The sequence below is a fragment of the Scyliorhinus torazame genome, chromosome 8 (assembly GCF_047496885.1).
Source record: "Scyliorhinus torazame isolate Kashiwa2021f chromosome 8, sScyTor2.1, whole genome shotgun sequence".
Lineage (NCBI taxonomy): Eukaryota > Metazoa > Chordata > Chondrichthyes > Carcharhiniformes > Scyliorhinidae > Scyliorhinus > Scyliorhinus torazame.
This window is the reverse complement of record NC_092714.1, coordinates 59,122,494-59,139,892: the sequence shown is the minus strand read 5'-3', so window position 1 is coordinate 59,139,892 and position 17,399 is coordinate 59,122,494. Positions and strand designations below refer to the sequence as shown.

General features: G+C 46.4%; 1 protein-coding gene across 1 annotated transcript in view; it reads right to left on the bottom strand.

Moving 5' to 3' along the window:
• Positions 1-17,399, bottom strand: part of fstl1b (follistatin-like 1b) — a 140,966-nt gene that overhangs the window by 30,519 nt on the left and 93,048 nt on the right. The window contains exons 4-6 of the mRNA XM_072513688.1: positions 14,706-14,835; positions 14,233-14,268; positions 5,903-6,033 (exon numbers count right to left, since the gene is read on the bottom strand). Coding sequence (XP_072369789.1) covers positions 5,903-6,033; positions 14,233-14,268; positions 14,706-14,835 — 297 coding nt within the window. The remainder of the gene's footprint in view (positions 1-5,902; positions 6,034-14,232; positions 14,269-14,705; positions 14,836-17,399) is intronic.

Genomic DNA, 17,399 nt, shown 5'->3' with positions numbered 1-17,399 from the left:
CACATTGAGATCTGAAAAGACGAGGTGTTGGGCGTCTTAAAAAATATTAAGGTAGATTTGTCCCCAGGGCCTGATGGGATCTACCCCAGAATACTGAAGGAGGCTAGAGAGGAAATTGCAGAGGCCTTCACAGAAATCTTTGGTTCCTCACTGTCTTCAGGTGATGTCCCGGAGGACTGGAGAATAGCCAATGTTGTTCCTCTGTTTAAGAAGGGTAGCAAGGATAATCCAGGGAACTACAGGCCGGTGAGCCTTACGTCAGTGGTAGGGAAATTACTGGAGAGAATTCTTCGAGACAGGATCTGCTCCCATTTGGAAGCAAATGGACGTATTAGTGAGATGCAGCATGGTTTTGTGAAGGGGAGGTCGTGTCTCACTAACTTGATAAGAGTTTTTCGAGGAGGTCATAAAGATGATTGATGCAGGTAGGGCAGTGGATGTTGTCTATATTGACTTCAGGAAGGCCTTTGACAAGGTACCTCATGGTAGACTAGTACAAAAGGTGAAGACACACGGGATCAGGGGTGAGCTGGCAAGGTGGATACAGAACTGGCTAGGTCATAGAAGGCAGAGAGTAGTAATGGAAGGATGCTTTTCTAATTGGAGGGCTGTGACTAGTGGTGTTCCGCAGGGATCAGTGCTGAGACCTTTGCTGTTTGTAGTAGGTATAAATGATTTGGAGGAAAATGTAACTGGTCTGATTAGTAAGTTTGCAGACGACACAAAGGTTGGTGGAATTGCGGATAGCGATGAGGACTGTCAGGGGTTACAGCAGGATTTAGATTGTTTGGAGACTTGGGCGGGGAGATGGCAGATGGGAGTTTAATCCGGACAAATGTGAGGTAATGCATTTTGGAAGGTCTAATGCAGGTAGGGAATATACAGTAAATGGTAGAACCCTCAAGAGTATTGAAAGTCAGAGAGATCTAGGTGTACAGGTCCACAGGTCACTGAAAGGGGCAACACAGGTGGAGAAGGTAGTCAAGAAGGCATACGGCATGCTTGCCTTCATTGGCCGGGGAATTGAGTATAAGAATTGGCAAGTCATGTTGCAGCTGTATAGAACCTTAGTTAGGCCACACTTGGAGTATAGTGTTCAATTCTGGTCGCCACACTACCAGAAGGATGTGGAGGCTTTAGAGAGGGTGCAGAAGAGATTTACCAGTATGTTGCCTGGTATGGAGGGCATTAGCTATGAGGAGCAGTTGAATAAACTCGGTTTGTTCTCACTGGAACGTCAGAGGTTGAGGGGCGACCTGATAGAGGTCTACAAAATTATGAGGGACATTGACAGAGTGGATAGTCAGAGGCTATTCCCCAGGGTAGAGGGGTCAATTACTAGGGGGCATAGGTTTAAGGTGCGAGGGGCAAGGTTTAGAGTAGATGTATGAGGCAATTTTTTTTTTTTTTTTTTTTTTTTTTTTTTTTTTTTTACACAGAGGGTAGTGGGTGTCTGGAACTCGCTACTCCCGGAGGAGGTGGTGGAAGCAGGGACGCTAGTGACATTTAAGGGGCATCTTGACAAATACATGAATAGGATGAGAATAGAGGGATACAGACCCAGGAAGTGTAGAAGATTGTAGTTTAGTCGGGCAGCATGGTCGGCACGGGCTTGGAGGGCCGAAGGGCCTGTTCCTGTGCTGTACTTTTCTTTGTTCTTTGTTGTACGAAGTGCGATGAGACTAAACAAGTCTATTTTGGCAGCAACAGACACAAAACATAGAAAATGTACAGCCCATTGTAACAATCTGACTGCTTCAAAATATCTTATGCTATTCCCTTCTACAGTCAAGTATAATGACTGAATGTTTAATATCCAATATGTAGAAAATATTGGATCCGAACAAACCAGAAAGAAAACTGAAAACACTTCGGGTAGAGCTTGGTTCGTGGAGATTTTGGGGCATTTTCTTGGCCCATGGGGTGGTGGAGAGAAAGCAAATGCTGAAAAAGGCCCTCAAGCTGATCTGACACTCAGCCACCAGCTTAGATACTGGCACCCATGTACCTCAAATGTCAGTATATAGAGTTTGAAATAGTGGCCAAAATTCTCCAACTGTTGCAATTCACTTTTCCTGCCAAAGCGCACCCCCACCAGCTGCTTTCCCGGCGGCATGGGGTGGTTTCAATGGGAATCCCATTGACAAGCGGCGGGAAGATTGTGCTGCAGCCAGGCCAAAATTATGCACTCGTAGGAAGAATAAAGGAGCTGAATATTACTTAAATGGAGAGAGGCTGCAGAAAACTGCAGAGGGATTTGGGGATCCTCCTGCATAAATCACAGAAGGCTGGCATGCACGTTCAGCAGGCAATTGGGAAGGCAAATGGAATGTTGGCCTTTATTTCAAAGGGAATGGAATATAAAAATAGGACAGTCCTGCTAAAACTATACAAGGCACTAGTTAGACCACACCTGGAATACTATGAACGCCTTTGGTCCCTTATCCAAGGAAAGATATACCGGAATTGTAGGCAGTCAGAGAAGGTTCACTCGGTTACTCCTGGGTCTGGAGGGATTTTCTTATGAGGAGAGGTTGGGTATGAACTCATTGGTGTTTAGAAGAATGAGAGGTGTCTGTATTGAGACATATAGGATTGTCAGGGGTCTTGACAGGGTAGCTGCTGAGAGGTTGTTCCCCCTTGAGAGAGTGTTCAGGACCCGAGGGCATGAACTCAGAGTAAGGGGTCGCCCTTTGAAGACAGAGATGAGGAGGAAGTTCTTCTCTCAGAGTAGTGAATCTGTGGAATTATTGCAGAGAGCTGTAGAGGTTGGGTTATTAAATATGTTTTAAGGCCGAGACAGGCAGATTTTAAAATCAGAAGTGGGGGTTAATGGGAATAAAACGGAAAAGGAAAGTGGAGCTAAGGATTATATTGGGACCGGAATTCACTGGCAATGGGATTCGCTGGTCCTGCCAGCAGTGCATCCACGCTGCGGGTTTCCCAGCGGTGTGGGGTGCCTGCAATGGCAACTCCCATTGACACCGGCAGGAACAGAGTCTCCTGCCACCAAGAAACAAGTGGGTGGGAGGCAGAAGAATCCTGTCCCAGATCAGCCATATCTAACAGAATGGTGGAGCAGACACGATGGGCCGAATGGCCTACTTCTGCTCCCATGGTCTTATGGATGGCTGGTGTACCAGCTCACTGGAAGGCAAGATGTGTTCTGCTAGCAGGAACTCAAGACAAGGATCTTAACGGGGCTGCATGCAGAGGAGTGCATACACACCAAGATTCTGACCACATTGGCCGACCATGCCAGACAGCCTACTGTCACTGCGGAGGAACATGGAAGAGTCCAGCTCCACGTTGGCAGAGGGCATGTGCAGCACTTACCCTCTTTGCAACCTCTGCTCCATCACCCTGTCATGCTGCTGAACAGATGTCATTGCAGCCATCATACCTGTTGTTGTCTTTATGTGGACAGGTCACCAGATCCTCTCTCATCCCTGGAGGGAGACGGCAACACTCACTGCCAAATCCAGGAACTCAGCACATGCTTATAAAAACACTCCATCTTACTTCCAGACACTTTACAGCTGCAGGAGTTTTCAAAATTACTTTACATGCAATTTTGATGTCTGTGTTTTTAAAAAAAAAAAAATACAGACAGTTTAAAAGGTGGGCCTCTGCTGCAGCTGAATGCTTGATCTTTATAAATGAATTGTTTGAATGGACCTGCATGGTCCAAAAATTGGAAAATGGCCGTCACATCAGCTGGTTGGACTGCGTGACCGACATATTTGTTCAGTTGCTTCTGGCATTCACAGGGTGGCCCGCAGGAGCATCCTTCCCAACATTGGTGCAGCCAGATGGCTGGCAGCAAGCATGCCCAGGAGAGCATTGGGCTTCTGTTCTGTAGCACCATTTCAGCCACACCAAAGATCCAATTTTCCTGAGAATATATTGGAGTGCAATCTTCATCTAAAAGCAAAGCCGCAGCTCAGGTAAAAATCCAACCATCTTTTCTCTTTTGGACATTGATCTATTGGCCAGGATTTTGCATTGGTGTTCACTGCGGGCGCAAACAGCATTGTTGGCACAAAATCCTGCAAGTCAGAAAACGAGAATCCCATTGGCAAGAGCTCCTTTTCAGATTTCCACCCCCCAGGGCATAACTAGGTTCCCGCCCAGAAAGACCTGGAACCTCATTAAATAAATTATACTGTCATTCAAGGGCTTCCCCATTTTATCTGCCCCCCCCCCCCCAACAGTGGGATCTCCCTGGAGGTCTACAACAGGTTTTTAAAAACAAGAACTTGGGGACGCACAGGTCAGTATAGCCCCTGGGGATGGAGCGACATGCCCAATTAGTACCCTGGCATTCCAGGGGGAAAGTGCCAAGAGGGGCCCTTGGGGGGTGGGATCTTTGTGTGCATGAGGTGGGGTTCCGGTTTTGTTTTTTTCAAAATCAGAGATCAGGGTACTCTTTTCTCCAGACCCCCCCCCCCCCCCCCCCCCCACCACCCCACCAGTGTAACGGTGTGGCCATGCCTCCATTTTCTTTTGCACAGTGAGTTGCACAATATGATGGGAAAGGCAGACTGTGCAGTCGATAAGCTACACGCCAGCTTTCTTGTCTTAGCCAACACGCTGTGTAAAAAAGGGAAAATTCTTCATTTGTTCATAAGATACAGGAGCAGAATTAAGCCATTCGGCCCATCAATTCTGCTCTGCCATTCTATGATGGCTATTCTGCCCATTGTTTCCAAACTTCCAACATTCACAGTATATATATATACACACACACACATACATACACACACACACACCTATGTAAACAAATTCCTGAGCTTCACACACACACACACCTATGTAAACAAATTCCTGAGCTTCACACACAGCTGTCAGAGAATGAATTGCTATTTCACAATTGGCCATTAAGGCACAAATTTAAATGGAGCTGAACAAATATTTGAAGAGGAAGAACATAAAAAGGATTTAAGGGGAACGCACTGCAGTGGTTTGCTGCAGTTGAGGAGCCACCACTGCCAAAGGCATGATGGTTCGATGAACCACCTTGCACAGTCTAATTTCTATGGTTCTCAAAATGCTGCATCACATGATGTGAGATACTAGATAATAGAAATAAAGGCATGCTAAAAGTTTGAAGTAATTACGAACTATAACATATGCAATACAAGCAATTTACTGCGGATGTTGGATGGAATCTGAAGCAAAAACAGAAAATGGTGGACAATCTTACAGCAGAAAGGGCAGCACGGTAGCATTGTGGATAGCACAATTGCTTCACAGCTCCAGGGTCCCAGGTTTGATTCCGGCTTGGGTCACTGTCTGTGCGGAGTCTGCACATCCTCCCAGTGTGTGCGTGGGTTTCCTCCGGGTGCTCCGGTTTCCTCCCACAGTCCAAAGATGTGGTTAGGTGGATTGGCCATGATAAATTGCCCTTAGTGTCCAAATTGCCCTTAATGTCGGGTGGGGTTACTGGGTTATGGGGATAGGGTGGAGGTGTTGACCTTGGGTAGGGTGCTCTTTCCAAGACCCGGTGCAGACTCGATGGGCCGAATGGCCTCCTTCTGCACTGTAAAGTCTATGAAATTCTAACGCGGAGAGTCTGGATGACTCCACAGGTGCTGTCAGAGCTGCTGAGATCGTCCAACATATTCTGTAACATACAAAATAGTTTGATACTTCAATCTTGCTGTAACCCTGTAACAAATTACTACTAATGAACCCTTGCTATTTTGTAGTATGCAGCTGATTTGTTTAAGGTGCGTGGGTCCTTAAAAAGTATTTTGTGCAGCCGTGCACACATGGTAACTTGAAGGGGCTGACTTCTGCGAAGAGGTCGTGGTAACTCTTGATGGGCTGCGTGGCCGCACTTGGAGGGAACATTGCTACCCACTTTTTTGTACTTTACCAAGGCCAAACCCTTGCCTACCTTGAAGTATTTGTTGAGAATGTTTGTGTAATTGATGCCCTTGGAGAACCACCCATCAGGAATGATTTCAGTCTCCAGCCACTCCATGACACGGCGCCGGAGCTCATCACGATCTGACTGGTAGCAGACAACTAAATGGAGAAAAGGTTTGGTGTTAATCAACAGCTGTGTTCAGTCACGGGCAAGAAGAATGATGGCCCCATTGGAATAATACTATACTAGGAGAATAGAGTATCAGATATAGGTTGTTCATATACAGGGATTGAATTACAGCCCCATGTGTAACAGTAATAAAGCAAATTACACGGGACTTAGACTTAAAACTAAAGACCACAAATGGGAAAACAATAATTTTACCGAAACGCATCCCCGACATCTTCATGCCAGTCTTCAGCTAACTTGATTTACTCAGTTTGTTATCAAGAAACAGCTGAAGGTACTGGATACTGCAACAGCTATTGGCCCAGTCAACATTCCAGCAATAGCTGGATTTGTGCTTCCGAACTTTTCACAATCCCCCTAGCCAAGCCGTCCCATTACATCTACAACACTGACATCTAACCAGCTATGTAGATAATTGTCCAGGTATGTCCTGTAGCGAAAAAGCAGGTCAAATCCAACCCACCCAATTACCACTCCATCAGCCTATTCTCAAACATCAGTAAAGTGATGGAAGAGGTCATCAACAGTGCTATTAATCAGCACTTGCTTAACAATAACCTGCTCACTGGCACTCAGCTTGGGTTCCCACAGGATCACTCAGCTCCTGACTTCACTACAGCCTTGGTTCAAACATGGGCAAAAAATCCAAACAAGAGGCAAATTGAAAGTGACCGCCCTTGACATCAAGGCAGCATTTGAGTGTATGGCATCAAAGTGCCCTGGCAAAACTGGTGTCAATGGGAATCAGGGGGTAAACCCTCTGCTGGTTGGAGTCATACATAGCACGAAGGAAGTTGGTTTTAGTTGGTGGGAGTCAATCATCTTAGCTCCAGGACACCATTGCAGGAGTGGACACCATTGCAGGAGTTCCTCAGGGTAGTGTCGTAAGACTAACTATCTTCAGCTGCTTCATTAATGACCTTCCTTCCAACATAAGGTCAGGGTTGGAAGTGGGGATGTTCGCTGATGATTGCACAATACTCAGTACCATTCGTGACTCTTCAAGTTACTGAAGAAGTCCATGCCCAAATTCAGCAAGACCTGGACGATATCCTGGCTCGAGCCAGCAAGTGGCATTTGTGCCACACAAGCGGCAGGCAATGACCATGTCCAGAAAGAGAGAATCGAACCATTGCCCTATGACATTAGAATCTAACCATTGCCCCATGACATTGAATTGCATTACCGAATCCCCCACTTTCAACAATTACCATTGACCAAAAACTGAAATTGGACTAGCCATTGAAATATTGCGGTACGAGAACATGTCACTAGGTATCCTGTCACTAGGTATCCTGCGATGAGTAACTCACTTTCTAACTCCCCAAAGCCGATCCACCATCTACAGGGCACAAGTCAGGTATGTTATGGAATACTCTCTACTTGTCTGGATGCGTGCAGCTCCAACAACACTTAAGAAAGTCGGTGGAGTTGTGGACAGTGCGGACGGATGTTACAAGTTACAGAGGGACATAGATAAGCTGCAGTGCTGGGCTGAGAGGTGGCAAATTGAGTTTAATGCAGAAAAGTGTGAGGGGATTCATTTTGGAAGGAATAACAGGAAGACAGAGTACTGGGCTAATGGTAAGATTCTTGGCAGTGTGGATGAGCAGAGAGATCTTGGTGTCCATGTACACAGATCCCTGAAAGTTGCCACCCAGGTTGAGAGTGTTGTTAAGAAGGCGTATGGTGTGTTAGCTTTTATTGGTAGAGGGATTGAGTTTCAGAGCCATGAGGTCATGTTGCAGCTGTACAAAACTCTGGCGCGGCCGCATTTGGAGTATTGCGTGCAATTCTGGTCGCCGCATTATAGGAAGGATGTGGAAGCACTGGAAAGGGTGCAGAGGAGATTTACCAGAATGTTGCCTGGTATGGAGGGAAGATCTTATGAGGAAAGGCTGAGGGACTTGAGGCTGTTTTCGTTAGAGAGAAGAAGGTTAAGAGGTGACTTAATTGAGGCATACAAGATGATCAGAGGATAAGATAGGGTGGACAGTGAGAGCGTTTTCCTCAGATGGTGATGTCTAGCACGAGGGGACATAGCTTTAAATTGAGGGGAGATAGATATAGGACAGATGTCAGAGGTAGGTTCTTTACTCAGAGAGTAGTAAGGGCGTGGAATGCCCTGCCTGCAACAGTAGTGGACTCGCCAACACTAAGGGCATTCAAATGGTCATTGGATAGACATATGGACGATAAGGGAATAGTGCAGATGGGCTTTTGAGTGGTTTCACAGGTCGGCGCAACATCGAGGGCCGAAGGGCCTGTAATGCGCTGTAATGTTCTATGTTCTATGAAACTCAACACCATCAAGGGCAAAGCAGCCTGGCTTAGCCACCAATGGCCACGTCCCGTGAATGAATTCAAAAAATTGACCTTCTAAACCTACTACCAGCAGAGTGCTTTACTCATCCTTGCATCACTGACATCTGGAGTAGGGGTGCAGGGAGGGCAATATTGATAAGCTTAGGAAAATAATAAGCTAAAAGCATGAACAAAAATTGAACTTCTACTGTTCTCAAATGACATTTTCCTCTAAATATTACTTGCTCCAAATTCTAGTCAGCTTTTTAATTCAGCATCCGTTCAATTAGATGCAACCAAATAATAGCTACTGTAATAGCAATAACCATTATAAATACATACTATAGTCCTTTAAATTTATTATTGTAATAAAAACAATGTTGAGGATCAGAACAAAGAAACTCTCATGTTTTCTTTATCTTTCTTGCAAAGCAATAAATTGTCTGGTGCCAGCAACATGCTGAAGTCCATCGCTACTTGAGTGACAGTAATAATTTTAACGTTATAAACTTTGTATCCACAACAAACTTTTAAAGCTCATTTGAGGCCAAAAGGTTGTCATGTGCCTATGGGTAAGTTTGCAAGTATAAGCTGTAATTATTATTATAACAAGCTTTCCATACAGGTCATCTTAGGAAGGTATTTCATCAATACCTAAAGATTTAGCTATCATTTCCATAGAAACAGCTGACAGTCACAGAACTCTCATTAAGATTATTGGTAATCTGAGCTGCTCTTACCCACGACAACTGGTGCAGTTCACTGCAGGTTCAATCAAGCATTAGAAATCCCATGCTAAGTGACACTACTATAATCCGGAACTCCAATATGGAATCAACGCCAAGGACAAAAGCAGCAGCATCTTTTTTGTGTGGTACTTCTCTGCTATGTAACTACTGCAGTGCAGTGTGGCATCTAGAACAAAGTTACTACTCAAAATGAGAATGCTCTGGAACCGGGCAACATATTGTGGATGCATTAACAAAACCATGACACTATCTACAAGAAATTTACAGTACACTGTCGGTGTAAATTTAAATGTCATGATGGGTCACCTTTCGCTATCTAATAATAATAATAATAAATTAGTGTCACAAGTAGGCTTACATTAAACACTGCAATGAATTTACTGTGAAAAGCACCTAGCCACCCCACTCCGGCACCTGTTCGGGTACACGGAGGGAGAATTTAGAATATACACGGTATAGCACGGTAGCATTGTGGATAGCACAATTGCTTCACAGCTCCAGGGTCCCAGGTTCGATTCCGGCTCGGGTCACTGTCTGTGTGGAGTCTGCATACCCTCCCAGTGTATGCGTGGGTTTCCTCCGGGTGCTCCGGTTTCCTCCCACAGTCCAAAGATGTGCAGGTTAGGTGGATTGGCCTTGATAAATTGCCCTTGGTGTCCAAAATTGCCCTTAGTGTCCAAAATTGCCCTTAGTGTTGGGTGGGGTTACTGGGTTATGGGGATAGGGTGGAGGTGTTGACCTTGGGTAGGGTGCTCTTTCCAAGAGCCGGTGCAGACTCGATGGGCTGAATGGCCTCCTTCTGCACTGTAAATTCTATGATAACTATGACAATTCACCGAACAGCACGTCTTTCAGGTCCTGTGGGAGGAAACCAGAGCGCCCGGAGGAAACCTACACAGACACAGGAAGAACGTGCAGACTCCGCACCGCACAGTGACCCAAGCTGGGAATCGAACTCGGGTCCCTGGCGTGGTGAAGCAACAGTGCTAACCACTGTTACCGTATCTGAGATACCGTGCTGAGAAGAACTGTTAAGGTACTTGTAGAGCAGAACGGTCAAGCTAATTGGCACTACTCTGAAAAAGAGTTTAATTTCACTGATGCAGAACTGCAATTAACATGGCATTCAAATGTGTTACTTTTGTCCAGACTGCGAATGCATATTGGTTGTGTGTGTGTGTGTGTGTGTGTGTGTGCGTGTGTGCGTGTGTTGGGTGGGGGTCACAGTGGCCGCAGGACAGCTGATGGTGAACAATCAGCTGAACAAATGTACCCCAGATGTAGGTCTGAAGAAAATGTTGTCCAACATTCTTAATTACAGAGGTGCACTCTACACTTTGGGTACTGGTATGTAAACAGCATTGCCAGTCTTGTATATGGCTGACAGTGCGAGGGGCGAGAGAGAGAGAGAGAGACAATCAAGCGACTTTCAGGATTGAAGCCGGTGGGTCAGCCATATAAGCTGCGGAGTGAGCCGGGAGGCTTCATAAATACCCCGTGGAGGCTTCATCTCCCGGGTATAATGTTAACGGTCCCGTCTTAAACAGCACCGAATAGAGAGCTGAGTGGTGACAGGGCAGGGTTACCGGCCGCCATCTTTACAGAGGACAAGGTGCCGCAGGGCGCATGCGCTGCGAGCCTGGACCGGATGCCAACTCTCCCGGATTGACAGACTGGAGTCACCAGGATTTTATTTATTTTTAAAAATAAATTTAGAGTATCCAATTAATTTTATCCAATTAAGGGGCAGTTTTGTGTGGCCAGTCCACCTACCCTGCACGTGTTTGGGTTGTGGGGGCGAGGCCCACGCAGACACGGGGAGTGTGTGCGGGCTCCGCGCGGACAGTGGCCCAGAGCCGGGGTCGGGCCTGGGACCTCAGCGCTGTGAGGCATCAGGGATAGCCCACTGTGCCACCGTGTTGCCCCGGATTTTATTTTAAACATTTGTGGGAGTCACTGGCTGGGTCAACATTTATTGCACATCCTTAATTTCCCTTGAACTGAGTGGCTTGCTCGGCCATCTCGGAGGGTCAACCACATTGCTGTGGTTTGGAATCGTGTCAGCCAGACCAGGTGAGGATGGCAGATTTGCTTTTCTATTCATTCACGGGATGTGGGTGTCGCTGGCTGGGCCAGCATTCACTCTCAGCATTCACTGCCCATCCCTAAGGCAGCACGGTAGCACACGTGGATAACACTGTGGCTTCGAAGCGCCGGGGTCCCAGGTTCGATTCCCCGCTGGGTCACTGTCTGTGCGGAGTTTGCACATTCTCCCCGTGTCTGCGTGGGTTTCCTCCGGGTGCTCCCGTTTCCTCCCACGGTCCAAGGAAGTGCAGGTTAGGTGGATTGGCCATGATAAATTGCCCATAGTAACCAAAAAAGGTTAGGAGGGGTTATTGGGTTACGGGGATAGGGTGGAAGTGAGAGCTTAAGTGTGTCGGTGCAGAATTGATGGGCCGAATGGCTTCCTTCTGCACTATGTTCTATGTACTTGATCTCTTTAGTTTGAGGATTAGAGATGTAACAGTGCCATCATAACTTCTGAAGTTTACTGCAGTGTATACTGCTGATATAGAACTGGTTACAAACACACCATTGTTTCACCACCGAAATTCGCTTATTTGTTAATTTGAATCCAAGAAACGGAAGCGTCAGCAAACCAGTTGGCACCGTACTAGCTGGAACGCAGATATAAAAAAGGGAAGATTTGCGAAAGCAACAATGCATTCCTAATACTAAAATGGGGCCTACTACTCGATAGAAAATGTAATTTAATTGTTCTTTTATTGACACAGTAAAGACAGTGGCCGGGATTCTCCCCTACCTGGCGGGGTGGGGGCTGCCGGCGGGATGGAGTGGTGGGAACCACTCCGGCATCGGGCCACCCCAAAGGTGCGGATTTCTCTGCACCTTTCGGGGCCAAGCCCTCACCTTGAGGGGCTAGGCCAGCGCCGGAGTGGCTGGCGTGCCGCCGGCCGAAGTCCGCGCGGGAGCATCAGCAGCTGCTGATGTCATCCCGGCGCATGCGCGGGGGGGGGGGGTCTCTTACGCGTCAGCCATGGTGAAGGCTGTGGCTGAGGCGGAGGGAAAAGAGTACCCCCACGGCACAGGCCCGCCCGCGGATCGGTGAGCCCCGATCACGGGCCAGGCCACAGTGTGGGCACCCCCCCAGGGCCAGATCGCCCCACGACCCCCCAGGACCCCGGAGCCCGCCCGTGCCGCCTAGTTCCGCCGGTAAGAGGTGGTTTGATTCTCGCCGGCGGGACAGGCATTCCAGCAGCGGGACTTCGGCCCATCGTGGGCCCCGAGAATCGCCGGGGGGGGGGGGGCGGGCTGACCGGCGCGGCGTGATTCCCGCCCCTGCCAAATATCCGGTGCCGGAGAATTCGGCAACCGGCGGGGGTGGGATTCATGCCAGCCCCTCGCGATTCCCTGACCCAGCTTGGGGGGTGGGGGTGTGGGGGGGGGGGGGGGGGTGTCGGAGAATCCCGCCCATTATCTCTAGCAGATGACGAGAGTGGAAAGATGTAACTAGTGGATTACCGCAGGGAGGAGTTCTTGGCCCGCAATTATTTACATTAATTACCTGGAAGAACAGAATGTACGGTTTCCAAATTTGCCGATCATACCAAAAATAGGTTGAAGGGCATGTTGTGACGAGGATATTGGGATTGGGATTCTGAAATGGGTTATAGGTAGATTGGTTGACTGACTGGCCAAAAATCTAGCAAATGGAGTTTAATGTGGGGAAGTGTGAGGTCATGTGTTTCGGTAGGAGGAATCAAAAGACTAATTATCTAAATGGAGAGAGATTCCAGGTGAGTGAGGTACAGAGGGATCTAGGTGTTCCAGTGCATGAATCACAAAAAGCTTGCAGGCAGGTCCAAAAAATAGTTAAGAAGGCAAATGGCATTTTGGCCTTTATTGCAAAGGGATTGGAGTTTTAAAATAGGGAGGTTTCGTTGCAATTGTACAGGGTGTTGGTGAGGCCTTACCTGGAATACGGTGTACAGTTTTCGTCCCCTTACCTGGATACAGGAACATTGGAGGCAGTCCAAAGGGGATTCACCAGGCTAATTCCTGGAATGAGGGTTGTCCTATCAAGTGAGACTAAATAGTCTGGGTCTGTACTGCTTGGCACTCAGAAGAGCGAGGAGTGACCTTATTCAAACATACAAGATCCTGAGGGGGCTTGACGGGGTAGATGGTGAGATGTTTTCACTAGTGGTGGAGTCTCGAACAAGGGGACATAGCTGCAAAATAAAGGACCGGTCATTTAAAACAGATGCGTAGAAATTTCTTCTTGCAAGAGAGTGGTGAACCTCTGGAATTGTCTGCCCTGGAGGATGGTGGAAGCTGGATCATTAGAAGTATTTAAGTGGAGGTGAATAAATATTTGATACCCAAGGAGTTAGAGCTGGCACAGATCAGCCATAATTATATTGAATGGCAGTAGTGGCCTATTCCTGCTTCTATTTCTTGTATGCTTGTGACACTGGAAATCTAAATCTCATTCCAGATAGTTTGTAAATACTGTTGACACTTTTAGATCTTCGGAGAGCTCAAGTATAACTGGCGTGAATATCAAGATAGATTTTTGCATAATTATCAGTTGCTGCTATCATTAGACTAATTCTGAGCTTAATGGCTCTCTTAATAGCCATCTGCTGTTCCTGATGGATTTTTTGATTTTATTTCTTGAGCAGTTACGGGGCACCGGACTCTCAAATGTACTCTGCTTCTAAATGAGCACTTACTTAACCTTTTTCCCTTGACGCTGTTTCAACTGGAGCACACATACAACCAACGACCAAATAAACTAGTGCAACCAAATATTCCCAGTCTCACTGAACCAAATTGAATTTTAAACTTTCCCATCAAACAACAAATTGTGGAGCATGTTGTTGTAGTATTGTAATAATCCAAGCAGTGGATATGAATATGGAGCTGTCACTGTTGGCATAATAGTCCCATGGTAGATCTTGGATAGCACATATCCTCAACCTCAGGACAATGCCATAATGTGGCTGAAATCACAGTTAAACCCACAGAGATGGATAGTCATACAGACATTAAAAGCCCCACAGTAATAGAACATATTCAGCTATCCTGTACCTGGGCTACTGGCTGCTATTTTTTCATTCTTCTTTTCTGTAAAAGAAACAAAGCAATTTATGAACAAGTTGTATATCTTGGGGCGTGACAGGATATATTATTGAATTAAGATGCTAAGAGGCTCTTTCTCCTTGTGGGAAAGTCTAGGACCAGAGGACATAATCTCAGAGTAAGGGGTCGCCCATTTAAAATAAAACAGAAATGAGGAGGAATTTCTTCTCTTGAAGGTTGTGAATCTGGGGAAGTCTACTGCAGAGGGCTGTTGTTAAGTATGTTCAAGGTTGTGATAGGCAGATTTTTAATCAGTAAGGCAATCAAGGGGAGGGGAGGGGCATGGGTGGCAGCTAACCCTATGTTAAGGAAAGACTGGCTGCAGATTTCTCCTTTACTCCGTGAATGGGCAATGAATTACAACACATGTTGCTGTCCCATGTGAAATGCTGAACTCAAAAATGATTTATTTCCTTGTTTACCTTCACAATGTCCATCATGAGACACCTGAATCTTCATGCCAGTTAGACATGCGTCACGGTGAAGCTCGCAGTGGTTGCGGTATGTCTTCCCGTTGCTTCCACAGACCACCCTCTTGTGATGTTTGCATTCCTAAAAGAGAGAACACACGCAGCTGCATTACAAAACAGCAAGATCGCTTTCTGCTGTGAAATCGGGGTCCATGTACTCTGGCTCACCAAGCTCAGTCTCAGTCATTACAATGGAGATAACACAGCCATAGTTTTTAAAATATAATCCAATTTATTTCTGAAATACCTATTTAATCTGCTCAACAACCTCAATGAGAACAGTTTCCCATTAATTAAACTAGGGATGGGCAATAATCGTTGGCCTAGCCAGTGACAGCGAGCGAATAAAAATTGCAATGCACCATGAATTTTTGCACATTCCGTAACAGGCTGATCTTGTCTTTTACATTATTTTTCCATTGGCCAGAATTTCATCCCCTTGCCCTATTAGTGAGTTAGGTGGTGGTAGGGGGTGCGCATAAAATCAGGTGGGATGCTGTCGGGGGGTCATCATGCTGTCACCTACCTGCCTCCATTAGCATTCGACCAGTGGTGTGGGAGTCAGTGGGCGGCCCCCGACTTAGGCCAATTGTGACCTGTAGTGAAAAATGGCCAATTAAGGGAAAAATGGCCAATTAAGGGGCTCTTCCTACTGCTGTTGGCATTTTACCAGTGGTGGATGGGCACTTCCTTACCAGGGGGACTGCCCAGTAAAATTTGGTTGCCTCCCAGAAAGCCTGGAGAGGGAGGGGGCACTTCTGACTGGACACCCTGTGGCCCACAGAGCCCACCCCTCCCCATTAGAGTGGCACAGGTAGCCTGCGAGAAGAAATCCTGTTCCCACCCGCTCACATCACCGCGGTCCTCCAGATTGGCTCTGGTTATCCCCAACTCCACTTACCTGAACCCTGGGTCTGCTCCAGGGTCACTGGTATAGGGAGTGTGGCTGCAATCCCAGCAGAGACCACCACTTCACGTGCCACTGCTGAGATTGGAAGAACTGCCAGTTCTCCAATTGGCCAGCAGGTCTTGAAAGTTGGGCATCCTGCCTGAGCCACATATAGTAGCGTGGCAGATGCCAAGTCAAGTGGAGATGGCCTCACCTCAAACTTTGCAGCTGGGTGGCGGGGCCATTGCCTCCACATGAAATCCAGATCCAAATAAGTAGCTGAGGCATGTAAAAGGTGGTTCTAGCTGTGATCCTTAGTTAGTGCTGTGTTAGCTGAATTTAGCCAGGCTAATGATAGGGCTAATACAATTTACCTGTGTCACTGAAGAGAAAAACGTTGAAAAAAACGCTGTTGAAGCTTTTTGGCTTGCATTCATCAGGACAGATGCAAGAATGCTAAAATCTTCGCAGAGAACAACCATTTTTACTGCATGAGAAAAGGATGTTTATTAATTGGCAAGTTTACTCTGCTTGGTCAAGACATTCCCATGGGAATGGACCAGGGAGCTTCTCCCCCATGCTTTAGTTTATTCAAAAAAGATGCAATGTCTGGACATGTCCCTTTTGCCTGCAGAGGACAAGTCCTTGCGTACAAATATATGTAGCTGCTATAAAGCTGGTGAGCTAGATGGTGAACCCAAATAATATAAAATTGCTCGTTAGTGCAATTCTCAGCACACTTGCAGATTGCTCAGCAAGTGCAGCCAAATCACAATATCACATCTAATGTACAACGCTATGTTCTGAGTTTTGAAAGCATGGGTTGGTCTAACTCTAGATGTGATTCCATGATTGTGCTGCACTGCCCTCTGAAATGGCCTTGGAAGCCACGTAGTTCAAGGGCAATTAGGGATAGACAACAAAAGCTGGCCTTGCCAGTAACACCTACATCCCATGAAAGAATATTTAAAGTTGTTTTATGCAGGGAGATTACCTAAAATAGGTTTGTTAGCTGACATCTTGGAACCTATGTCGGCACACTCAAGAGAGCTGACATTTCTGATTGCATGTCTCCCCGAGTTTCATCACGTGACCGTCCACCTCGAATTGCCCAGCCCCCATGCTCAGATCAGTCCCCCATGTCTATTTTCATTCCCCCCATAGCAAACAAACGGCTACCTAATCGAATGACTCATTCTTTTTTTGCCTCATTTTCAATATTTTTAGAACTATGAAATTAAAAGATTCACAGAATGAAAAATATACGGATTTATTTTTAAACACTGATGATTCTCCTCTCTTCCACATCCATTCCCCTCCCCCCTCTGCGGTGGGGTTGCCAGTAGCAACGTATAGGAGATCAACTTCAGAATCCTCCGATACTCCCAAGAACAAACTGGAGGGTTGGAAGCCCTAGCTCCTGTCACTTTTTGGTTCAACTGGTCTGAAGCCAAAGGCATACACAGTAACATCATATCACTAGTCATCCACAATACGACAATGGTTCTACAGTACCCATGATCCAACAAAACAAATACATATTTCAAAAGCCCCTTGCAGAAAATTTAAGTTTAAAGTTACTGTTGACTATAAACAGATGAACACTTGACTTTTCACATGACCATTTCTTTTTCCACCACTATTTTAATCAAGCCGTTAATCTGTTTAATTTAAATACAGAGAGGACAGTCATGCAAACACATTAAGCATTTATCGATTTTATAAGACTGAAAAGTTTGCAACGAACTTCAACCAGA